The sequence below is a fragment of the Mesitornis unicolor genome, unplaced genomic scaffold (genome assembly GCF_000695765.1).
Source record: "Mesitornis unicolor isolate BGI_N332 unplaced genomic scaffold, ASM69576v1 scaffold28811, whole genome shotgun sequence".
Classification (NCBI taxonomy): Eukaryota; Metazoa; Chordata; class Aves; order Mesitornithiformes; family Mesitornithidae; genus Mesitornis; species Mesitornis unicolor.
Window position 1 is genome coordinate 19,011 of NW_010166215.1, and position 25,997 is coordinate 45,007.

Below are 25,997 nucleotides of genomic sequence, written 5' to 3' on the forward strand. Positions count from 1 at the left end.
ACGTGCGTGCCCCCTGCTGCTACACTCAAGTTTGTTGCTGGAACAAAACACTTCTTGTGTTTGGGAACAAAACTTGGTGAGTCAAAACCGTAAGTCATTCCAGTGAGAACGGATGCACTGAACTGCTCCGGTTTCCATCCCTGTTAATTTAGTAAGTTAACCACAAACTCCAACTGAGTTTTTAAAGGACACAATGGCTTTATAGGAAAGCACAAGGGAAAGAATAAATTTGTCTTTTGGCACTGGTAATAAACAAGTATGTTCAGGAGAACAGCGGGGGGTGGGGGGCGAAGTTTAGTAACCCCACTGAGGACCACAGGCTCCTTTTTCAATAGATAGGACTTCTCAAGGCCTCAAAGTGGTCCTAAAGTGGATGCCACTCCAGGCAGGCATTTAAGGACTTGAAGAGTCCTCAAACACAACCTTAAAACCTGCCAAAGACTAGGTTTATACACTTAACCTTTTACATGTTGCACAACAAAGATGGATTGTTTTGAAGATTTTTCTAAATGAATGTATGTTTTAACAAAAATACTATTGAACCATTATAAGCATTGTATCTAAGTGTAGGCTATATGACCTGCAAAGTTGCCAGAAACCTAATCTCTACATCCCTAACATTTGCCACAATTTTTCTTACCAAAAAAATTACCAAGTGTCCTTGCTTTATTTTACCATGGCAATGAAATTACCACAATGACAACTTTTTATTTCTATATGCTATTATGTTAATTTTTAACACCCTGCTCTTTTCTTCATGGGCAGTGAGCAGTGACAGTAGCACACAGAGAAGTAGTCCTGCCATCGATCCAACTTGGTGTAAGACACAAGGTGGTCATTGCTGCATACTCCCTAAGGCTCCAGCTCCGTCTTTTTATTCATCACCATAACTGAAATCCTTTAATTTCTGGTAAAAAAAGACACCTAAAATACAACCAGACAGTATTAGCACTTCCTCTGAAATGACCACAAACCTGGCTGCACCAAGCCCAGCCCATGGAAGAGGCGTTCAGGCTGAGTCACAAAGGAGACCAGAAATTAATCATCTGCCTCCCACCACTTTTCACCCACTGCTGGCTACTTCACCTCCTCAGACTCTGGAAAAAACCCAGACAAGAAGCAATCCCCAAAGACAGTCACAGCCATGAAAAACTATTTAGGCTGCTGATGGTCCAGTATGTCTCGTTAGACAGCCAGGCTAAATTAGGACACAGTTTTAGGCTTCCCGTGCTCCTGTGAGCAGACGTAGGACATCTTACGGAAAAGACCTGGCTCTTGAAACCCTGGCATGTGGCAGAAAGAGAGATGGTTTTGTGTATCATTTGCTGCTTATGTCTCTCACTTCTCACCCCAAAAACTGGATGCGAAGCTGCACGTCTCCTCTTTACCTGTACTAGGGAGCAAAGAGGTGGCAAAACCTCGCTGTTTCAGTGGCAAAAACTGGTGGCAAATCCCCACCATTAACAACCTGGCCAGGGAGAGAAATTATGAAATACAACCCCAGGAGCAGAGGCTGCTCCTGGGCCACGGAGCAGGCTGCATCAGTTTCTGCTCCATTGCTCTGTGAATTATAGCCCGCTCACAAGTGCTTGCTAACACAGCACTAAGTAGTACAAGGATGAAATTCTCAAGTATTCCTTGTGGGCTGAGCAGCCACCAGCAGAACGGTATATTCACCACTTCATCCAACTGTCTTGAAATCTTGAGAATTGGTGGATTACATTGACTGGAAAATTATTTACCCTCAAAACCCTGCAATGCATCACCCTCTTAATGGCAGGTGAGGCACCAGACCACAGAACTGAGCATGTAAATCACAACTGCTGGAGAGAAAAGAGCCACAGCTAAAGCTGCCACGTCCTCTGGCTATCAGGCACACCTCGAGGGGATGTCTCATGCATGCCAAGAGGCTGGAAATAAACCTAACTGCTGGCTGTTCTTCTTGCTACCTGGCTGCTTTTCACTGATGCTTGGTTCATGTTATTTCACTTTGGTGTCTCAGCTGGATCTCCACGTGGCGATCACTCTCTCATAACTGACTCCTTTCGTTTTAACCCTTTGCTTCGTCTCCTTGATATCTGCTGTTTTGTAATACCCCACATCCATCCTGAGCTCCTCTTTCAGGTCCTGGGCAAGCCCCCTGTCATCTGCTGAGCTCCTCTGCTGTATGAGCCTGCCTGTATTCATCTTTACCGCAGGCTGCTTCAGTTCTGGCTGGACAACAGCAAATCACCCCAGGTAACTCCTCACTCATCTCTGTCTAAAAATAATCACAAACCAGTATTAAACACTAAACTGCTTTTAACTGACCAGCAGCAACTAAGCTTTTTGCTGAGTACTTATAAAAGGTCATAGGTCCTCTACAGTTTCCAGTTCTGACTAATAGCACCCATCACTAGTAACATCTAGAAATGGTGGTATCACTCAGTTGCTTTTCACTTCCTTCTTTAGCACAGAGTATTACAGGATCATTTACCTAATCAATTTGACATTAAAAGATATCTCCAGTGTCTAAGTGTATCCTAATGACTGGACATAACAGTGGGAACTACTTCATGCCTACCTGCAACTGCAGATGTGCTGAAGTATACACTGGTCATTGATTAAATGATGCAGCACTCAACTTTAGATGTAATGCCTCAGCTGATCAGCATGCTTACGTGAGTTAAGTACTGGTGCAGAAGACTGCCTTCTATTTCAACTGACAAACTGCTGGATAGCAGAAAAAAGAGACGAGAAGAGAAGGGAAGAGAAAGGAAGAGAAGGGAAAAGAAGAGAAAACAAGAACATGAATAAATTCTGTCTTTCCTCAGGTCAGGGTGGTCTTCTGGTCCCAAGCCCAGGACTCTGCCAGGAACTGACATGGCACCGAGGGAGGCACAGCATGTCTTGGTGCTTCACTTGGGTGCAGCTCTACCACAGGGGATACCAAACAGGAACAGTGTGAGTTACATCCTGGGTTACTGACTTCTGGACTCAGGAGAGAAAGGAGCAAAAGTCGGACTGGTGGATTATTGAATGAAGTACTTTCAGCAATCTTGGTGACATGATGGCCCAGAAGACCAAAGTCTTCTGCCTGTGTGACAGAAAGCAGCTGTGTACAGCTCAGCTCGTGGCCAAATAACACACCCTGAACCTCAGTCCACTGGGGCGTCCTGGATGGCTGGCCTCCACCCTGGTCTGCCAACAAAAAGCTGTCACCTACCGCCTGCTGAAGCAGTCCTGACCTGGTGCTACGTGAAGGGAAACCTGCTGCCAGAAGCGTTTACAGGGTCAGGCCCAAACACAAAGTGAGGTCCTGGCCTCACATACTGCCCTGTCTTAACCACACAGGCCAGCAGCTAAGAAGTGCAACTATTTTCTGCTTAAAAGTAGCAGATACCTTGGAGGAAAGAAAAATCCATTAAGAACCACATTTCTTTCTTTGACTGGCAACGGGTCAGATCAATATGACTGAAAGAAACACACACAGAGCGGCAATAATAGCTGTCCAACTACTAACAGGGAAAATTGCAATTAAAAGTCACAAGCTATACCACAAGGCAGACACAGAATAGTATCTATAGTGAAAACATAAACATTACTCAGCCAACAGTGCTGGTGGAGAATTGATAAGCGTGTGCAGACTGCAGTGCACACCCTGGTGACCACATAAATGGCAAAATCTGCTTCTTATTTTAGTCTGAGAGATAGCAGCAGCCTTGCTTGTAAGAGATTTGGAAACCAGTGCCCTTACAGGCCACAGCTGCTTGTCATTCCACTTTGGTGCATGTTAACACCTTCCACTGCATCATACCTGGCCTTCTAAAACTTAAGCAACACAGAGCAACACGGTCTCAGTGCAGGCATGAAATCACTGTGAGGAACTGGGGACAAATGGGCTACCAGTCCTTGCTCCCAGTTATGCTATGGGTCACATTCTGGACTGAGGTCTGCATCCCTCCATCTTCCTTTGAATAGACACCTGCACCTGCTTAATATGATCTCATAACTAATCATCTCATTTTTACTGATCTTGCAATGCTCACGCACAAACCTATGGCAGTGAAATTACGTTATGGTTTACATGGTTGAGAAGAGGCTTCAGGAGTGGTCCCCAGGTGTGTAGAATTTTTGTTTTCTCTACAGCACTGTGGTACTTTCACTGACCAAGCTCATGCTCTGGAGAAGACCACAGTGGCTCTCAGAGCAGCAACTGCTGCCCAAACGCCAAAGCTGTCCTCTTGAGCATGGCTGTTCAGAGCTGCTGCCCTTACTGCACCACAGAGCATCATCATGGGAGTCTCCCACTCACATTTACTCCATCTTCAGCTGATGTTCTCAACACTACTGAAAAACTCAAAGATCTCATTCTTATACTCCCTGCAGGAACTCCCTGGGCTCCAACACAAAATTAGGAAGCCCAAGCAGGTGGAGACACTGGGCTCCCTCACCCCCAATGACTCATCTTGTTCCCTGGGAGTTAGCCCTGCAGATCAAATCCTCCAGTATTATACAAACAGAATTACATTTGTGGAGCAGCATCTGGCCTCTGGTTTACATATGGAGCAAATGCAAACTCATGAGTAAACTCATGGAGGTATCAGATGTGATAATGGATTCTTCTCAGCCTTTGCAATGCAGTATTGACACCAAGGATAACACAGTGCATAGAATCAGCTGTGCAGTGTCAGACAAAAAGTTAACTAAATTCAACATTTTATTGCTAGCAGTGATAGCAGGAGAAGTGCAGAGGCAAACAAAAAAAGAAATAAGGCACGCTCAGTGTGGGCTTTCTTGTAGAATACATTGGTGCTTCTGGCAAACCATGATGTAAAAACCTGCTACATGGGACTTTGCAGTAGCCCTTAAGTATAAACAATCTGTGCTAGAAATTATTTAACCAGCAAGATGAAGAGGATCAATAATTGACAGAATATCAGTTTCCAGAAATAAAGAACCAGCCTAACTACTGAGTTACGGGACAGGGGAGAGGATGGATTTCTTTGGTACTTTCACGAAGTGCTCTTCTTGGGCAGTTGCAGCTTTCCTGTTTCAGAGGTGAGTGCAATGCTGAACCCTTCTACTGTCCAACTGTTGTCATTGGCAACAATTATTCAGCTTAACTCTGAATGTTAATTGGAGTTAAGTGAAACTATGTTGACTGACATCAGCTGGCAGTCCAGCCCAAGCCAGAAAGGGTGGAAAGAGGGTGAAAACCGGTAAGACATGTAGAGTGTGATAAATTTTTCCACTTATATTGATGAAATCCTGATGTTCACAGAGTCACAGAATGGCTAAGGTTGGATGGGACCTCTGGAGTCATCTGGTCCAACCTCAGTGTTCACGCAGAGCCACCTGGAACTCATGGCCCTGGATCATGTCCAGATGGCTTTTGAATTTCTCCAAGGATGTAGACTCTGCCACCTCTCTAGGCAACTTGTGCCAGTGCTCAGTCACCCTCATAGTAAGACAGTGTTTCCTTATGTTCAGACAGACCCTCCTCTGTTTCAGTCTATGTTCATTACTTCTGCTCCTGTCACTGAGCACCACCCAGAAAAGCTTGGGTTCATCTTCTTTACATCCCCCTTCAGGTATTTATAACAATCAGTAAGATCCCCCTGAGCCTTCTCTTCTCCAAGCTGAACAGTCCCAGTTCTCTCAGCCTTTCCTCACATGAGAGGCCCCCTTATCATCTTCATAGCCCTTTGCTGGACTTTCTCCAGTATGTCCATGTTCCTCTCGTACTGAGAAGCCCAGAACTGGGCACAGCACTCCCAGTGTGGCATCATGAGCGTTGAGCAGAGGAGAAACATCACCTCCCTCGATGTGCTGACAACACTTTTTTAATGCAGCCCAGGATACCTATTAGCCTTCTTTGCAGCAGGGGCCCACTGCTGGCTCTACTGGCTTAAATGGGGCTCAGCATTTCTGGAGGACTCTCCATCCGAGAGCTTCAAGTCCCATAAAAACGTTGAGTAAACTCTGGGAGCTCACTGAGAGGGACTTCAAGATCAAATGATCCATTCCAAAGAGACAGCTGGGTAAGAAGAAATGCCCTGCATCAAACTAACTGGGAGCAGAAAGGGGTCAAGGACTGGGAGTTTAATGTTCCTGCTCCTGCTTCTAGCCCACTTGTCTGTGTTTGCCAGGATATAAAATTTCAGGTACTTCCTCCCGGGTTTCCCTGATGATTCATGCCACTGTCATCCTAAGCACACAACTCAGACATTTTTAGCCTTTAGGAAACAGACTCAAAACATGATCAAGATTGCTTTGAGCAGGGACTAAATTTTACTTTGTTCAAGCCTACATTGAGCAAACTGAACCTGATCCACTTGAACTGTGTGTGCCCTCTTCTCTGTGAGGGTTTCTCTACAGCAGCCCAAAGGCAGAATGAGAAAATGTGCCTGGCATGGTGGGAAATGGAGGCTATGCCTTTGCAGACTGCAACAAGCTGGAAGAAAGCAGATTCCCCTCTTGGAGGGATATTTCAGCCCAGCAAAGGGGGGCAAGAATTCATAATGGATTCATTTTCAGCAAACCTCTAAGACGATGCTATGTGTGTTCACAAACATCTGTATCTGATGGTGGGAGGAAATGTGAAAAGTAAGACTTGTACATCAAATTCTCAACTGCTTTAAGCCAGAATAACCACTGTTAGGTTAATAATTTTATGCTGGTTTACAACGCACGAAGACCATGCCCTATGCATTACATGTCCATTCCTAGGCACTTTTTGCACATGCTGGACAGATGCAGCGGCACAATTCATGGTTTTATCATTATGAACCCTCAGTAGTGTTACCTCACATTAATTTTTCCTCTCTTCATTTAATCCTAAACAACTGACATACTGGTAAAGCCTAGAATAACTGAAGGGTTAAATCATGTCTTGTCTCATCTCTGCCTCTTGCTTTTCTCATAGCAACAGCGTTCATGGGAGGGAGAGGCAGAGTAGCTTGCCATTGCCATACTGACAGAAGTCAGCACTTCAGATCGCTGTGACTGCCTCAGAAATAAAGATCTTGTCATATTCATTTCAATCTCCAGCAAGTGCCAAGTTATGTCAACGTCAGCGTGAGAAGCTGCTCTGTCACTCTCTTCCTTTCATTGGTGGCACCGAGACACAGACAAAAGATAAGGAAGACAAACACCCAGACATGGTTTGTGTTCAGCTGGTGAGAGCTTTGCAAATGGCTTGGCTGCAGAAAGACAGCAATAGGATTTCCAGATCCTTTCCAGAAAGGATCAAACACTAAGAACAGGCAAGTCTTACCCTCACCCACAGAAATCCAGTATTTTATTTTTCATTAAACTGTTATTAAACATTTTATATGAGACCGCAAAAGACAAAGCAGAAGATGAAGACTGAAGATAAGTAAAAGATACAAAATGATCAGAAGTAAGGAAGTTACTTTGAGGCTTTAAATACAGTGCTTAAGATCCTGCCGAAACTGAACAGCCAGTTTGCTGCACAAAAAATAATGGTATGCATTTCTGCCTTTCATAGTTTTAGGGCTAGAGGTTGTCTGATTCCCAGCTAAGTGACTCCCCTGGGCACAGATGAGAGCTGCAATCATCTCAGTCAAATAAGCTAGTGTTACTTTGAAACAACGCACCAAATGAATCTATGCAGAGGTGAGTGTCTCTGAAGAGCTGTTTATAGAATAAAATTGAGCTGGAGTTCATTAATCTGCATTTACAAATGCTTTGGCACTGCCACATTACACTCATGGGCAAACACACACATGCACAGAAGCGCATGTGCAGCCCCATTCAGAGATCATCCCGTGACTTACCAAATAATTAGATGTGATGTTTAATGTCCAAGAGAATAAAGCTTCTAATTTCTTTTTAGGCTCCCTCCTGAAGCTCTTGCTGATCTATACAAATTTAGCTCACCTAACCTTGCTGGGGAATTGATGACTTTTAACTCTGAGCATTAAAAGTCTTCTATCCAGTCTTGGCTCTTAGTGTTTCTCATTTAACACCTGTTACAAGAAAATCTTGCATTCATTTTCACGTGGGTACTCAGAAAAAAGGATGGTAGAGTCCACCCTCAGTACATCCAGGCTCTTTTGAAGAGACATCCAAGAAAAGCTTTTGAAGAGCTGCAAACATTAACTTGACTGCTGTTACCTACTTGTGAGGATTTCTGATACTGCCTTCCACAGCCACACTCCCCATTTAAATCATTAATGAATGCTCATCCCTCAGCATCCTCCGTGCTGCTTCATGCATTGCAAGTGACTGAATGTACTCCACAAGTTTTCTTATTTTCTGAAATGCTGTGTCAGCTGTGCCCTCTGGGTGTTTTAAATTTTTGTTATTTCTGGTAGTGACACCATTTTCACCACCAGCAACTCATGCCTGTGAGCCAGAATGCAGCAGATCACCTCCAGATCACCTATCTTTTCCTGGCTTAAGAAGGCGCATGGTTCAGACACCACCACAGCTACTTGCCCACATTCTGCTGCTTGTGCGGGCAGGGAGCAACCCACGGGGATAACTGGGAACTGCGCAGCATGCTCCTGAGCAAGCACTTCATGGTTATTCTCTTGCACAAGGAGGTTGAGCTTCCATCAGTCCCAGAAGACAGAAGTTTTGGCACCCAGGTGCCCAAAGCCTGGGCCTGAGGGAGCCCTCCTGGCTTCCTGCAAAAGCTTTGCTGAAAGCAACGAATTTCTACAGAACAATTTAATTTCAATTAAAAAGTCTTTGCCAATTCAAGATACTTGGAAAGTAACTGACTGGATCCAGACCACAAACCCTCTCTCAGCAACCCAGTGTGTAAAGGATAAAAGGAAACAAAGAAATACAAACATACAAAATCTGAGTTTACAGAGAGCACTGAGCAGCATACTCCCCAAATGTAAACAGTACATGGATTAGGGATATGACCACAGGAGTGGCTCCAAAGGGCCGACCTTCCTTCGTCCCCATCACCCAGCAGGGACATGCACACTGGCAACGCCACGCTCTGGCAAAAGTCAGCAGCATTCAGCAATTCTTGCAGCAACCGTGGTAGATCTACATGTAATGGAAACCAGTGTGGTTGAAATCAGCAGATGCCCTGACCTCCTTCTTATCGATATGACCCCACTACTGAAACGAAAGTACTTTTTTTTCCCCTCCCCTCAATGTTTGCTGGTGCTTCAATTTAATTCACATAATATCACATGGTCACCTCCACGGAGCAAGCCTTCTTGCATCTGTTTCAAACATGAACAACACAGCTACATATATAACCATATTCTAGAGCTTTTCAGGCAAAACTGCTCAATTCCTCCTCTACTACACATGGGCTTCAGCAGAGCTGCGTTAGCTTCATACTGCTTAAACATCTGTCCTCACATCATTCAGACATTTGGAGAAACAATGGAAATACCCCGCTGCTGCTGCCAAGGTTTGTTCTCTTCAGCTCAATAAGGAAACCACAAGAAAGGCTCATGAGTGATACAGGAGGAATGAGGGATGATTTTTTTTTTCTTGGAGCCCAACAGGCAACCCACAAGAAGAAAACAAGAAGGACCACATTGCCCTTAGTCTCTAGAGGACATCCAGACCACTAAGGCCAACAGTGTATTATTTGTCACAAAATCACTTCTAGTCTGTCTCCTTGTCTCCTTCTGTTCACCATTTGTCTGTCCAGATACACCTACCATCTCTTGCATCAGACTGTACGTTCTTTACTGCAGAGACCATATTTTTGTTGTATTTATACAGTGTCCAGTGCATGAAGGCTCTTGTCTACCCATGCTAGCGAGAAAGGAAGCTTGGAGATACATGGTGGTTAGTAATAGAAGCAGCTGACAGCTCTTAGCTGCTCAAAGACAAGAAATCTAATTGCTTTTATGTGAGAGCCACTCCAAGTACAACAGCTGTATTTTGCAAAATACCTTTCTGACAGATTTCAGCCAGGCTAAATGACAGTTTCTCCTCTTGCCAACATTCGCTTGATTGCAGCATCCTTGATTTTTGATTTGCATTAGGATCAGAGAGCACTAAAGCACAATCCCCTGCCTAATGACTCCAAACCAGAGGCCTCTGGATCCATCCATTTTGAAGAGCACACGAGTTGCCAAAGCCAGCCGGTTTGGTTCCCATATAGCAAAGCCATAGCGTAGCGGGAACACTCGGCACAACTGCCCACATGCCCTGTCACATCGTTGTGACCTTGCGCTGCAGAAGTTTTGCTGCAACCAGCTGGTTGCAAACTGGAAACAACCAAAGGCTCTCAACAGATAACAGTTTAAATCAAAGAATGTAATCTGAATCCTGCTCTGTCACATGATTGTTTAACTTTTAATTGCTCATACTAATCGGGCAGTGGCAAGTTAATGGATTTCACAGTATGTGTCACATATCAACATGCCATATAGCTGTTTCTTCTGCAGCCACCATAGAGCTAAGGGTAAGACCGTGAAATTACTGATAGATGACAATTAACCCTGTCCACTCACCATGGGAGAAGGATGCCTCCAAAAGGCTTTATCAACCACTCCCCTATCTTTTGCAGATAGCAATGCACAGCCTTTGGCAGAAATAGACCACAAAGCAGTTATACTCTGCACGTGTCCCTGTGCCACCAGCCTGGTACATGCTGGCCCCAAGGGCTGCTGGCTCTGGCACTAGCAACCACAGACTGGGAGAGGAAAGGTCTGGGCACAGGGCTTGGTTGGCATTGCAGAGCAGGAGCTTCCATACCTTTCAAAAACAGCACACCTTCTAGGGAGAAGGCAGAGGCTGGGGCGTTTTAAATAATTTGTTTTAGCCACCCTGTCAGCTTAAATGGAAACATGTCAACTCATAATAATAAAATTCTATAGCGTAGATGGAAAAACAGGCAAACAACAAAACCTCAGGAGAAATCACTCCTGACAGAAAGCAAACAGCTGCCATAGTTGCTTCCAAACGTTACATACAGGAAACAATTTGTTTCACTCCTCTTTAATTATAGGGGACTTTTCAACAGAGTTGCCATTCACATCAGTGTGAGCAAACCGCTCTGTGCTGCTGCCAGGGGACACCTCCTTTACAGGGCAAGGAACGCTGGCCATGGCCTCGTCTGTCCTCAGAACAGATGGGCAGCTGGCTGCCTACCAGCGAGTGCGACCAGCTCCAGCTGCCTACCTGGGAAACAGAGCTTCACAGCATCTGCATCTGCATCTCCACTAGCTGCCACGTTCCTCCCTGTGACTCGCTCAGGTCACCACTGCCTCTGGGAGGACTCAGCAGTTTGGGCACCGCTGAGGGATGCTTAGCAGTCAGAACCACCTAACAGGCCCACAGCACAGGCAGCTCGCCCCGTTGTGTGTCCTGGCACTCTGCAACCAGCTGCTACTGGGTCTTGACCCAGGCTATGGGCATAATTGAAGACAGGATGGGAAAACTGAGATCAGAGAAAGAGTTGCTTGCAAGGATGAGCTTCCAGCTGTCCTGTGTGTGACTAACAGGCTGCCAGCTATTCTCCTCTCTGCCTTCCTCCCTTCTGCCCTGTGGGAAAATAAGGTGGGGTCGAGGGAGGAAAAGAGTCAGAAGGCAATGTATGGGATGGTAAAAGGTGACGAAGCAGCCAGCAAGATGATGGGAGGAGAAGCTGTGTTACCAGGAAGCACCAGTGTTCAAAATCCAGTGAGCACTGTGTGTCTACTGGAGGAAAGGCTCAAGGAGCAGGAGAACAGGCACATAAGGCTGCCTCTGAAATCTCCTGGTGGGAAGCTTCTGTGATAGCCCTGTGCTCAGCAAGAAAGCTTTAGGCAGTAAGAAGGCAGGGACATCATGGTACCTGCACAGGGAACTATCCAAGCCACTGCACCCAGCTGCAGCTCAGTACAGATCTGACTGGAAACCAATGTTGACTTGATGATGACACTGGGAAGCCCAGGTATGAACACTATGAAACAACCCTGTAGTGTCTTCCTGTTGGAAATTACTTTTGCAATTCTTCTCAGGAACAGGACCAGGTGAATCCCAGTAGGACAGAAGATGCTGCACCAATGACCCTGACCACTGCATCAGCATGGACACAACTCAGTCACGGAGAGCAATGGGTCCTCCCCTTTCGCGCCAGGTGCCACCTGGGAGGGCTCCCAGGTCTGTGGTCAGCTGTAACATCTGAGAAGTGACTGCCACCTCCTGGGGACCCGTCCTACAGTGCCCATGGCAATTCAACAGCCGCGGTTCCCTGGTGGCTTTGTCTACCTGGGGACACTCAGGAACATGAAATTATAGTCACTAAATTAAGAACAGAAAGCTGTTTAGATAAATTGTACTTAGGCCTCTGATGTAGAATTGAAGTGTCATTAATTCAGCTTGCCTCCCTTCCTACCCCTTTAATTCTCAGAATGAGTGTCCATACAGAGTTTTAATGAGGTTTAATTAATCTTCTTTAAAAGGTAGCTAAGATTAACTCACTCATGTTCCCCCTGTAGACAACCCATGAATTACAGTATTAAAGCACCCTGCCTCAAAGGGTTCTTGCAACGTGGGAACATCTCCTGCTCAGTTTTTCAACAGTCAAAATTTCTATGCTATCTTTTATGCCAGTTTTAGTCTACTGGCCCGAATGGGCCCACAAAGCACATTTGTACAAACTAATGTAATTAGTTAAAACCCTCTCCCTCTTACTCGATCAAATTATAGGGTCTGCAGGGACATTCTAATCCACATTACGAATTATTTTACTGATTTAACTCTATTTTGTTAAGGATTAAGGATTTGCCTACCAATGAACTTGTACTGGTTTTAACAGGCCAGTTTCATTAATGGAGAAAAACTTTAAGAGACAGACATGTATTTGAGTAAGGACAGCCTGGTTTAGTTGAGGTTGAACGTGTATCTGACCGACTTGAGCTGAAACAACTTACACTTGGGTTGCAGAAAGTAAATTATTGTGGGCTAAGGCAGTCTCAGGTGCCATAGGCAGCAGCTACACCATAACTCCATGCAAGCCCACTCTAGCCCCAAGGCAAAAGTTGAGTAATTTGAGGGAGGACAAGTAAACACTTCTCACCTACCATGGTGCAAGACAGCCAATGGGCAGTAACTGCAGAGGACCTGATGGACGGTAACAGCATAACTCAGGACGGTCCAGACAACTGCTGTGGTGTGTGACCAACTCCATCTGAAGCCAGACCTTTGATTAACTAACTGGTATCCTTCACAGAAGCGATATTTTACTTAATGCGAGGTACTCTTAAAATGCACTATGAACATACACCCAAAGGGAATTTGTGCAATGCAACTTGCCTTCTCAAACAATTGTGTTTAATTGGTATGGACAAGGTTATGGTCATGTTCCCTTGAACACTGTCTTTTTGTTAAGAGGAGGGACAAGATGCACATTTGAATTACTATGCCATGGTGTTCATGAGACAGGTTCATATATAACAAAGGAAAACAACTGCATCTTATGTTGCTTTACTGGTTTTCCGCTGCTTAAGGTTACAGAGGTGGAAACACGTAGTGTTGTCAAGTATGCTGAGAGCTAGTTTTGGAGAGTACTCATTTCACTACAAAATCTGTTCTTTTCATATGGCAATGGATTTCCACTGGTCTTGGCAACAAAGAGGGTCCACATGAGCCCAGATATTTCAAGGTCCATGATGCAGAAATGCTGGCTGCGTTGGAGTTACTACTGAAGAAAACCCCCGTCAGTCAGGCTTACAGAATGGCTAAGAGCAACCATGCTCGCTCCCCCTATCTCTGCACCTACAGAAAACATACTTGTGGTGAGCCATGAAATAAGTGCCAGGTGGAAAATGAGGTAAAAACATTACAGAGGGAAAAATGCCTCCTTAACTATAAGCTTGTAAATGGAAAAGGGATAACCACCGGCTCTCTCTGACTCACATCTTACCACTTGCACCAATGTCCCCAGCTGTGTCAGGGGAGTTGCTCTTGGCTGACTGACATGCAAGCAAACGCAGGCAATACTTTGGTTAGTACAAACAGCATACTTAGCACTCCCGCCTGGCGCCATCCGCTGACCGAAGTGTCAGCACTGCCGTAATGTACATTTAGACCTTTCTGGTTCCCCTGTGTTCCAATCAGGCTACTGCTGCTGCTGCTTTTTTGAACTCTCTGGTCAGCTCCCAGCTTCTTGTCTCACACTGATTAACACAGCACATCCCATCTTGCTTGAGGCATCACCGCAAGATGTAGATGAAACAATTCTAGCATTCTTGCTGCTTCCATGCAGAAATGATTCCCAGTACCAGAAAGCTAGCACAATAATAAAAACCATAAGAAGAAATTAAAAATAAAATATGACAAGTACCCCTCACTAGCAAAAAGGTCAAGATTGTCTTTCAAAAAGGATATTTTTCTACCACAAATTAATGCTATGCCTTGATAAAAATCATGGCAATACAAATTCATTCCAGGATAGCAAACCTGTGCCAATTTAATTACTGCAAACTGCACTTGCTGATAAAGACAATAAATAGGCCAGAGTAAAACAGGGGATATTGCTTAGAAGTGAGCACTGTTTCTACAGAATACTCTGAGGTGTAAATCCTGAAACTGATTCTCAGTTTTGTGTATGTCAACACAAAGCAATAGAGGACTCTTCCCTTTGTGTCAGGCAGTATCTCAACTGCAAGATTTCTTACCTAACTCCTTACATGCCCATGAGGCTGATGCAAACAACAGAGAAGCCACTTTTCACAAGGCTTGAATAAAACACATTTATGCACAACCCAGGTGATGCACAGGTTTTTGATATGGTGATTTGTATTTAAATAAGAGTCTACAATAAAATTATTTATTGGTTTCTACTTTTTGTGTCTTATAAACCAGGAATTCAGAAAAAGGTAAAGAGAAAATAAAAGCATTTTGAAACATCACGCCCACACCTGTTTGTTCAACATATGCTTCAGGTCTAAGAGACTTAGTAAGACAACCTCTCAAAAGCAACCACTAAATTTGAAACCCTATGGCCATAAAGAACTGACCCCAGATGACACAAAGCAAATCTGCTGATCCACAGGCAGGACCCTGCAATTTTCCAATAGTGACGGGTGTTTTGTTTTTAACTATGCTGCCTTTGGTTTGCTGTGTGGCTGCTGAGATGGAAAAACAGCACTCTTTGCACTTGCTTTCAGTTCTTGCAACATGCCTTTCAACCCCTTTAAAGAGCAAGGCGCTGTACCTACATTTAGGAACTTTCCACAGATAACAAATAGGTCCCACTGGGCAGTTTTACGTATCTATTTTGTCTTCCTTTACAGAAAAAGACAAACAGGTGAGGGAGTTCAAATGAAGCTCAGAAAAGCCAAAAAGGAAACCACAGGTTTTATTTTTCTCTTCAGAGCTCATCTTTAGTAAGGCCTCATCTCTCTGCATAAGAGATATTGTGCTGTCCTTTTCTAGGGTTTTTTAATACCTCAGGTCACCCAGAGAGATTTTGTGAACTCAAATAATCCTGATGTTAACCAAAAGACGCAGATAAACACTCTTCAAGTCTTCTCTTTCAACTTTCTCAGACTTTGGGAGAGATACCTGGAGATAAGATGTTCCAGTTTCAGTGCCAAAGGTCTTACTGACAATGTGCTTTGGGAAGTAAGTCAGATTGTTTATCCTCCGGTGGCAGTTTGCTCTGTTTGGTTCACAGAGCACAAGGGAGAAAATTATTTTTCTAATGTCTCCTTCTGTTTAGCCCTCTCCCTCCAGCTTCCTAATTCTACCTGCCCAAAGAGAAAGGTCATCGAGGTGAGAACGGCAACACAGTGTAGTTATGTGAGCTCTTGTGCATCTCTTTGTGCTCAAAAACAATTTTAGTTCTTCTTTTACTTCCCTCAGTCATGAGTCTGCTCTTGAAGGTCCTAAGAGTTAAAACAGTGGCATCCTGGAGGCACTTTACCTTATGTTGCCTGTAAGCGGCCACAAAGGATTAACATTTCCGCTTGTGCTTTGTAACTGGGTCAGGTTATGCCCAGAAAGTCTGAGTGATGTAAGGCCCTTCTTTCACACCGTGGTAAAACTCCCACTGACTTCAGCCGCTTAGGAATATCACTCGTTCCCCTAGTTTTGGGGGACTGTCCTCTCCCAATACGTTACTGGCTTGTAACTGGTCCCAGTTATAAGACTGATGAGATGCACAAGTGGCTCTACTGGAGTGAATAATCCAAGTCTAATAATTAATCTGAGGAATAATTTCTGATCCTTTAAACAAGGGGTATCTTAGAACAAAGCTTCAGATACACAATCTGCTATTACAGTACTTGTAACAGCTTTATCTCAGAAATGGAGGTTCTTCCTTCTTTCAAAGAGGGACTGCATAAAGAATGTCTGAGATTTCCCTGTCCCCCTCACCACCTCTTTTTAAAAAAATCTTTGTTGTCTTAGATGCAAAGAAATGGAGGTATCTGGCTCTCTGGGCAAATTAAGAGGCACACATCAGGTTGGCGATCCTTTCTGTCCCAGTGCATATCTTGCATCAAGCCACTGTATGCCAGAGGACTGCTGTGGCTGCTGTACACATGCTAGTGTATTAAATGCACGACTGGTATGATACCTCCTGCAAAGAGTTTACTGTGGACGATTTGCTGCAAAGAAGGAAAGTCAACCATCCAAACACCACAGTAAGGGGCTCAACTTCATTTCAGGCCCTTTTATTCAGGAGGGCTTTGGCAGCGCTGTTTCAGCCTCCTTGCCAGAGCGCGGCAGCTGAGCAAGCAAGGAATGGGTACAACTTGCAATAGGTCAGTAACTTCCCAGAGGTCAATGAATCACTCATATGCTGAAGTCAACGAAGCTAACCCATGTTCAGCTAAAACATGAGCTTACTGAGCTTTGCTGAATCAGCACCTAGCTCCTGAATAAAGTCCAAGGATTGCTGCAGCTTCCATTTCCTCTTTAAAAAGCTTCCCTTCCCCTCCAAAAGGAAAGTGTTTTCTGACAACCTGACAAGCTCTTCCCCAACACGATGACAAGCTAAAACATGAGCAATAGCAGATGCACCCTGCATTAGTTACTGAATCTCTGCTACTTTAATCCAGTCCAACAGGACAGACTGGTTCATGTCAGCATGGGCCTCTGTCAACCTGTGATCTTCAGCTGACATTACAGATGCTGTCTTGAAGAACATGAGCTGCTCCTTAATTGCATAAAACAGTTGCATGAGGCTGTCAAGGACAGAAAATGGGGAAATTTAGCACCAGATTCAATGCTTGGTCCAGGGTCAACATCACTAGACTCATCTTCTAGCCACAGAAGTCCGCTTCAGCGACAGTGAGTTCGTTATGGAAGAGATAACCACAGTAGACAGAAATAGGGATTAGACAATGTCCAGCCCAAGACAACTTCTCTCAGTCTGGGAAATCCAGGCACACAAACACACCATGTGCTTTTTGGACAGCTGAATTACTATCTCTTTTCCAGACCTATTCACATGTTGAGTTAATATAAGTCAAGGAAATTCCATTATTATGCTACAAATGTATAAAATATGCTTTTGTTTAACGTGACATTTGAGTTTGGGAAAAAGCCTTTGCTCTGAAATCCAGTTATTGACTAACGCTGCTAAACACATAAATAGCTCATTCCCAAATCCTCTGCTGACCTTTTCTTGTAATTTCCGCTAGATTTAAAACCACAAGTTCAGCAGAGCTATTGCCATGAAAGGACTTTCACCAATCCTACCACACAAAGGTAGGTAACATACGCAGAAACAAAGACCCAAGGGAAAACTCCCTCATACTTAATTATTGATTTCCAACAGCTTTGCAATGAGAATGGATTTGGCCTTTTACCCTACCCTAAACAGGCATCCACCTAGTTAACACCTCTGGCTGTCGAAAGAAAGCAGATTTGCAAAGAAACTGTTTCCTGTAGCACTAATCCTGGCAAATGACTCCACATAACCTCCTATGAACTTTCTAAATCAGCATGTTATTCAGTTCCCAGCTCACCACTGAACTCATTCGAAGCCGGATTGTGCTCACAGCCAAGACGGACTCTCTAAAGAAGAAACCACAAAAAAGCTAGCAGATCTGCTAGCAATGACACTGCTGAAGCCCAGTTTGGAATGGACAGTTCACCTCGCATCCAAGAAGGGATGAGGCCTGACAGACAACCTTTCTGTGATTAAGGTTTTCACAATGGTACTCTCTCATGTGGAGTCTCTGGTGTCTATTAACACAGCTGGGTTCACAGTTCAATTATGTGAATTCTTTGATGTCTCATTATGCAGTTAAGCCCATGCTCCAGTTTTTCCCTGAGGCTCCTCTCCTCTCCTCTCCTCTCTCCAGACACTAATTTCCATGAAACTCCTAGGAATCTTAATATCTCTGATATTGCTGTAATTGTGCCCCAAACAGCCAGCAGTCTCAAGAATCATTTGGCAAGATTGAGGCTAGGGAGAAGGAAGACAAGGGGCAAGTAGGCAGTCCTATCGCGTAAGTACCTGAGAAAACCAGGTTAAACATACCATTATACACTCCAACAAATGTACACTGCAACAGCAGACGTGAAATACCATTTCTTGGCCCAGCAGAGACAAATCATACTCCTTGTTCCATTTTCCTCACTGGCCTTTAGATTATCCTGCTCTTTAAAACAATTTCAGACACAGAACTAATTCATATGGTGATGAAGAGCAAAGAAACATTTTAAGCTTGAGAAACTATATTCTTTCATTTGCTGTAAATCTATTTGTTTATTAAAAAAATCACCAGTCAGGAAAATCTCAACTTCCCCATCTCCTAAGAATCCTGGCTCTCTCTCTCTTTTCTACCTCATCATCCTGCTCCTCAACACAACTTCATGCTTTTCTTTAATTAAATTTAAAAAAAAAAATCTTAAAATTGCCTTTTGCCTAGACCTCCTCTTTTTGTTTCTACTCACTACTACTACTAAAAAAAAATAATTAACACTGAAGGCAAATACCAGTATCTGTTCTTAATGTTTTTGTATTAACAGTTTTGACAGAATTTTGTTCCAGTTACCAAATACGACCATGATTCAACCACAAATTGCACATGTTCTTTGTTGCTACTCCAGATGTGAAGTTTCATATCCAGAACTGCTAATGCAGTAATATGCAGCATTAATGGAAGTCATGTTATTACCACATACACTGATCTGCTTGCAAAACTTCAGCTTTCAAGGCCCACAATTTCAAAACACGTCTTTACTCTCAGACTCTCTGGACCTTAAGGCATGAAATCTGAACCTCTACAGTCTCTAATTTTAGATATTAGGACCACATTTAATTGCACAAAAGCTCTGGCAATTTTGTTGTTAAAATCAGAGGCTGCTTAAGAAGACTTCAGCAATACAGTACAGAAAGACAGATAAAGAAAACAGCCTGAGAAAAGTAACCAGTTTACCTGGAGTATCAACAGCATCTGAATAATAGAAGGTGGAACTCTGGCTCTGGAACGTGATAATGCATCTTCCAATTTAATGTTCAGGGTAATTATATTCCTAAAGTGCAGAAGAGCCAGCTGCCGAACCGAGGGCTCCTTTCCCTTAGAAACAGAAACAAAGCAAGATGGATTATGAGCAGTGTGAAAATGAGTTTCAAAATCCTCTGTCAAAATTCCTTCCTCCACTTCTGAGGGATTACACGAATGGTAAACCTGAATGAAAACCAAATCAAACATAACAAAGGACACAGAGCAGCCTACAAATCTGCACAGTGAACTTGATTTGGCAGTAATGAACGCTGCAGACAATGGTGGAGCCAGACTGTGTGTGACGATGAGGAGGGGCTGGCGTGGGGTGCGAGGAATCATACCTGAGTGCAGGATACATATGAATATTTTGTAATGTAATATTAACAATAATGAAATGTATCATATGTTCTTTTTAAAAAAGCAGGGTTGAATTTCTTAAGATTTTGAGTACTGGCAGGGTACTGTCTTCAATTTATGGTGGGAATCCTGACTCAGCCGTCATGTGGATCCTCCCTTTCTCCACAGTTCAGAAGACTTCACTATAAGGCAGGAGCAGAGCTGAAGTTTCATGCTGCATTTTCAAAGACATCTTTTTTCAGTTCAACAATACCTTCTCATTGAAGAAAATCCCATCTGAAGAATACAATGCTAGCTCTGCCTGCAGAGATTAACACTGCTTGCCTTATGAAGAGTTGGAAAACTGTTCCTGTTTCTGGCATCAGGGTTTTTTTCTTGGGTATATGACTGTACATATATATTCTTGCCTGCAGTTACAAGTGCTGTCAGCCAACTATTAATGCTTCTAGAAGGTCTGGTATTCAGCTGGTATTGATTTATCTTAGTCAGAAGATGCTTGGCCTGACCCAACCCCACTCCACTCCAATCATTCCTCTTCACTTTGTTAATTATATATACTGAAGTAAAGAAGGCTCCAGATCTGTTTCAATTGCTAATGAATAGAATTCACAAGAACACATAAGCACGAGCTAGGCTTTTGGATGTAACATAAAAACATCAGATACTTAGATCTATTTGAAATTACATGGGACATTGGGCTTGTACCCCCTCTAGGTTCCTTTCAAAATTCAAGCACTTATTTCCATCTGAGATGCGAGACTTGTGTTGCTAAATTATTTTCAAAGGCCTCAGGAACACAATAGGGAAAAGGTGCATTTGATGCAATTTTCAAAAACATTTAAGTGAGTTCTAATTTAGTCAAGTGCTGTGGAAAACCTGGTTGAGAGCTTACCTGTATTTCTAGGTGTCCAAATGCCTTGGATTTAAATTATGTGGCACTTAGAAAAAAACTCCCAGTGTTTTCTAATAGGTTTATAATACCATTTTATTTCTATCATTTTAAAGTTTCTACTGGTAAGACACAATTAGAAGATTGAGCCTTCATCCAAATCACATCAAATACTTATTGTGGATTTAAAATTACTGGAGTCAGATTTTATGCTCACATAAACTGGTCTAACTCCACTGACTATTGCTGTTCATTTATAGCAGCATAGAATTTGACCTCAGACATACAATTCCTTTTTGTAAGTGGAGATCCTTTAAAGACAAATTCACATTGCAGAGAAGTGCGTGCATGCACTGAAGTCAACACAACTCCACTTATTTCACTGTGTGCATTCTAACCATCCCTCCTGCACTCCACTCCTGTTTTCAAAGTTCCCCTTCATCTTTTTCACTCAAGCACTTCAAACCTCTGTTTGCATAAGTAACTCATTTGCATGACATGACTATACAGAACAGCTGCACTGGAAGGCTGGCCCAAGGAGAGTGAGTTAAGGATTGCATCAATCTGTTGATGAACCGGTAAAGTCGCTTTATCCAGTTTTTCAAGATTCTATAGTAACAGAGCAATTTTTCACCTGCACAGGATAGAAAATAGCCTGAAGCATGGGCAGGACATCACTGAAGAAAAAGTCCCAGGTTTCAGCTAAGGTATCCAGTAGTTTCTGCCCTGCAAAAACAGAACAAACTAGTGAGCTGTTTAGGCTATGATCAGGTAACTGCAAAGACTAAAACATGCAGGAAACAACGTGGATCTGCTATTACATACAAAGATGAATCATGTAACAGCTACTATTAGCCGTATGGAATTAGTATTCCTTTCACTGTATTGGATCATTCAGTATTTATGTCTTTTCAGATGACACATCTAATGTTCTCAGTAAACTCAGAGACTTTGAGGTTAAAGCTTACTTAGAAAAATCCCACGAAGAGTAAAGAATAATAGCCTAGGTTACCTCCTCCTTTTCTTGCAGTAATATCTACTGGACAAGACTGCAGAGGACAGCAGTAGGAGCAGATTAAATAAGGAAACATTCCTGCAGAGAAATCTCCCCCACCGTGCTCCCCTCTGCCCTCCAAGCTGTAAGGCAGCAGAGCAAATCATGCTCTGTGGAGACCCTCCACAAAGCATCCCCCTCAGACTGATCCCTTAGCTTCCCTGTAAGTCCACTTACATAGAAAATCTCAGCCAAGATCTATGGAAAAAAGAGAATAGTATTGTGGCTCTACTTTTTACTATAACTTTTAAAGGATGCAGTCAAAACCTGCTATAATGTGAGTTCCCTGTGGTCTTTGCAGCGAAGCCACCTCTCTCTCTATCCCCTCCCCAGCTGCAGCCACCCGGAAGCCTCGCCAGTGGAGATCAAAGAACTTCTGGCCAGGTCCCACAATGAAGTTGGACATGGGAGTTTCTCAGAGAACATTTTGTAAAACACAGAGGCAAATGCAGGAGCTGAGATCTACAAGAGAGGAAGTCTGACTCGATAGCTGAATGCTGGCTTCAAGACCCTATTCCCCAAAACAGCCTGTGTGACCATGGCCAAGCTCTTTAGCATCCCTGTGCCCCTAACCCAACTGTGAAATGAGGGCAATGCCATTGCACCTCCACCTGCAACTATCACGGAGACAACACATCATTGATCATGAGGCATTCAGACAAGACAACAGGACCTTCAGGAAGGAAATTCAATAACAATCAATCAATGTTACTACTGGTGTCAGAATCAGATACTATTAATTTTGGGTTTACAGCATTACTTAGGGTCTCAGCCAGGGAACGTTTTGCCCAGAATAGCACACAACGTCACAAAGAAACTCTGCATGAATGCATCTACACTCCAAGTTAGCCAAGTGCCAACCTTTATTACGGGATACTTCATCTTCCTGCATTTTTAAGCACATGACAAATAGCACCAGTTCAGCCCCATCTGCAACTCCTGAATTATTTCTGGGTTGATGATTTCAAGTGCTTTCAGTGACAAATGTGGATTACTGTGCCATACCACAGCTGCTGGCTTGTGAACCACGCCAAGGTCTTCATTTCTGCACCACCAGGCAGGAGTTCCCTCTGTCCTACACACTCATGCAAAGGCTAAAAAGTGTTTTCTCAGTTTCCATTTTTTTAAAGCTTGCCTTGCATTAGTTCTATTAAAACACAGCAGAGAAACAGGTCCAAAATTTCCCAGCAGCTACAGCAAGACTAACAATAATAAATACCTTTGCATTATAACCCCATATACTAGTGTCTGAAATACTGAAATCTTTCCAAGATATAAATCTGATCCTGAAGGAGAAGCCTAACCACTCTGTGCCTGGAGGGCAGAGTTTTAAAAAGAGTTAAATATTGTTAGTTGCCCACAAGTTGATATTCAGTGGAAACTAATCCCTTATGAATTTGGCTCCACATGTGGGTGTTGAACATTGGCCCTTTTCAAATTCTGCTGCTAGAATTGCACAAAGTCAAATTACCCTGTTGAGATAAACATGCCTTTACTGTCGCACACTCCTGTCAATATGTGGGCAGCTTGTTTTGTGAATTGATGGATTTCTGTACAGCACCTCAGAAAGGCTGCAGAGTTAACTTCCTTTTGCCAAGTAGGCCTTTTACTGGGGGGTGTGAAAGAATTTGTTGATCGCGAGCATCTTTCACACGGAAGAACATGTCTTGCATGCCCTTTCAAGAAAATGTGATGTTTAGTGTCAGGCAAAGATCTCTACGTAAGCATTTGCCAGATTCCAGGAAGCTAGGTAAACTCATGTGCTTTCAATGAAGCACAATATAGTTAATTCTGTATGACATAAAAATGCATGCAGTACTTTTCAGAGTGCTTCTAAAAGCTAACTGAAACTCCTGAAATAAATGTAAGAATACAAAAAACATCGTTTCAAAACAAAGGCTAAAATTTTCACAACCTCTTGCAGGATAAAACCTCTTCAAAGGGTGCTCTGAAGTGATCTTTTTCCTCTTTCGAAAACTTCAACACCAACTGGATAGAAAAACTGAGACCATGGGATTTGGGACAACTTGAGATTTGAGGGCAGGACTGCTGCTGCTGCAGAAGGGAGCCTTGCTCAGAATGGGAGCTCTCAAGATTTCCATGCTCCCAACTTTGTATTGGATGTTTTGGGAGTCATGGGGTCACTGACTACAGGATGGCCTCTAGGGTGCTGCTGCCTCAGCTGCTCGGAAACCTAAATTCCAGACTTGGAAATTCACATCCTTCAGCAGCTCCCTAGGAAAGCTGTCTGTCAAAAAGACCTCTGTCTCTGAAGAGATTCCTAAATTAGAGCTACCCTCCTGTAACTTGCTGGTTTTAGTGAGCTGACATTTCCAAGGATGGACTTGGAAAAAACATGACTGATTTAATCCTCACCTTACCAGCATTTCTGAGCATGTTTTAAGGGGCAACCACAAAATGATACATCAAATTCAAAACCAAAACAAATTTAACAGCTTGCTGAAATTTTGTATTTGCCACACATGCTCCTACATTTGAAACCCACTTAGTGGTCTCACATTTCAATATTTTATCTTGGCTTTGATCTCAAACATCAGAGATAGTATTTTTTATTTTCAAGCTAGTAAAACCAAAAGAAAAAGGGGTTGGACATTGGTAGGTCACTGCATCTAATTTGCCAATGTAATACTTAAAAAACAATTTATTCTGTGATTTATAAAGCAGCTATGAAGGCCTCGAGATCCTTACAGTTTCCTTTCTGCTCTCCAAGCTGTTGCTTTATATATAATTGAGGAGATCTGTGTTCAGCTTAGAAGAGTTTGGGTATTTTGGGGAGGTATTTTTTTAATGTGAAATTTGTTCTCTTTTTGCAGGCTATTGTCTTTTCATCAGAAAAGCTGGGTCCCATAGCACCATCTTAATCTGTTCAACTGTACTGTCAGGAATGAAAGGTCGCATTTAGGATTTATAGATAGCTGAAACTAATGGAAATGGTTGTCTCCAGGCTACTGCTTAAACAGTATATTTAGGCTAAGTGGTATTATGACTGCAGCTTTGGAAAAGGAAAGACACATTTCTTTAAAATTGCCTCAAGACTCCCCAAAGATCTGCAGACTGTTTACATGGGCAATAGTCCTTGAAGATATACCAACATCATTTCACCCTCTGATGGCATATACCTACATCCAAGATGGCATATTTAACAGCACATCTAAATGCCACACAATAGCACAGGACATGAAATTAGGATGACTGTAAAACAACACATCAGGCTGAAGTTATCCTAATGTTTACTTCCATAAGGTGACACCTCCAAAAGGTGCATACAGACAAATGGAGCCATGACAGCAAAAAAAGAGACAGTGTCTGACCTTGTTTATGAAAGCGTGAATCCAGAGGAACTCTTAACACAACCTACAGCATTATCTCGGACTTAGCCAGACACTTCAGCTAACTGCTTAGTTTTTTGCTTATTAAAATTCCTCATTCTATTTTTCCACTTATCCTTAACACTGAGCAGGCTGTAATTGAAGGAGAAGGAAGTGTCCATGCTGGAGGTAATCTTTCCTTTACTCCCTTGCTGCTGCTCTAAGCAATCACCTCTCCTTGATTAAAGCCAATGGGACCATCAAGGCAGGGCACAACAACAGACTGCAGGAATGAAGTGATACAAGCTAATCCATAGTTGAGGGAGGATCGTGGAAAGCATCACATTGCCTCCAGAATGCATTTGCTAAAACTCCTGTGACAGATATAGTTAGCCCTGCTAAAATCCAAGTTACCTTCATAAAACCGGATCTTGTCCCTTAGGATAACCATGCCTTTTGTGAGCAGCTGATTCTGTAAATAAAATAGAGATCACCTTTAGTCAATTCTGCACTTCCCCCTATAGCCACCATATTTCACGTTTTGTTAATTCTTAACTTTTGACAATGAACGGGGTCTTTTATTTTAATGATCAATCATCAAAGGACTCCTCCTTGCTTGTCCATCTTGCTTAAATCACTTGGGACACTTGTCAAACAGTGATATAATTGCCCACTGCTTTCAAGATACAGCCTGTATTCTGTGCAGTACAAAGTGATTCTTAAACTTCAAATGGCTGACCCACACAGTATATACCCTGTGTTAGACAAGCAGAAAGAATACTGCTTCAATAGATAGTGTCTACTTACTGCTAAGTATCTTTCCTGTTAACTATACTGCAATGACCTTAACTGGTTTACTCAGGAACTTAAATTTTAAGTTAAAAGAGAACGTCTGAAGTCTACTGAAAGACAGGAATGTCATACAAAAACACAGTGACCGCACAAAACCATTCCATGGCTTGGGCTTTCACTATTTAACTATA

At 43.0% G+C, this 25,997-nt stretch overlaps 1 protein-coding gene across 1 annotated transcript in view; it reads right to left on the bottom strand.

Annotated features, from left to right (window-relative positions):
* The window catches only part of LOC104548780 (proline-rich protein 5-like), a 33,981-nt gene extending 8,492 nt beyond the window's left edge, over positions 1 to 25,489 (bottom strand). Inside the window, exons 1-3 of the mRNA XM_010194893.1 lie at positions 25,429 to 25,489; positions 21,266 to 21,357; positions 19,317 to 19,457 (exon numbers count right to left, since the gene is read on the bottom strand). Coding sequence (XP_010193195.1) covers positions 19,317 to 19,457; positions 21,266 to 21,357; positions 25,429 to 25,465 — 270 coding nt within the window. The 5' untranslated portion in view covers positions 25,466 to 25,489. The remainder of the gene's footprint in view (positions 1 to 19,316; positions 19,458 to 21,265; positions 21,358 to 25,428) is intronic.
* Positions 25,490 to 25,997: the final 508 nt, after the last annotated feature.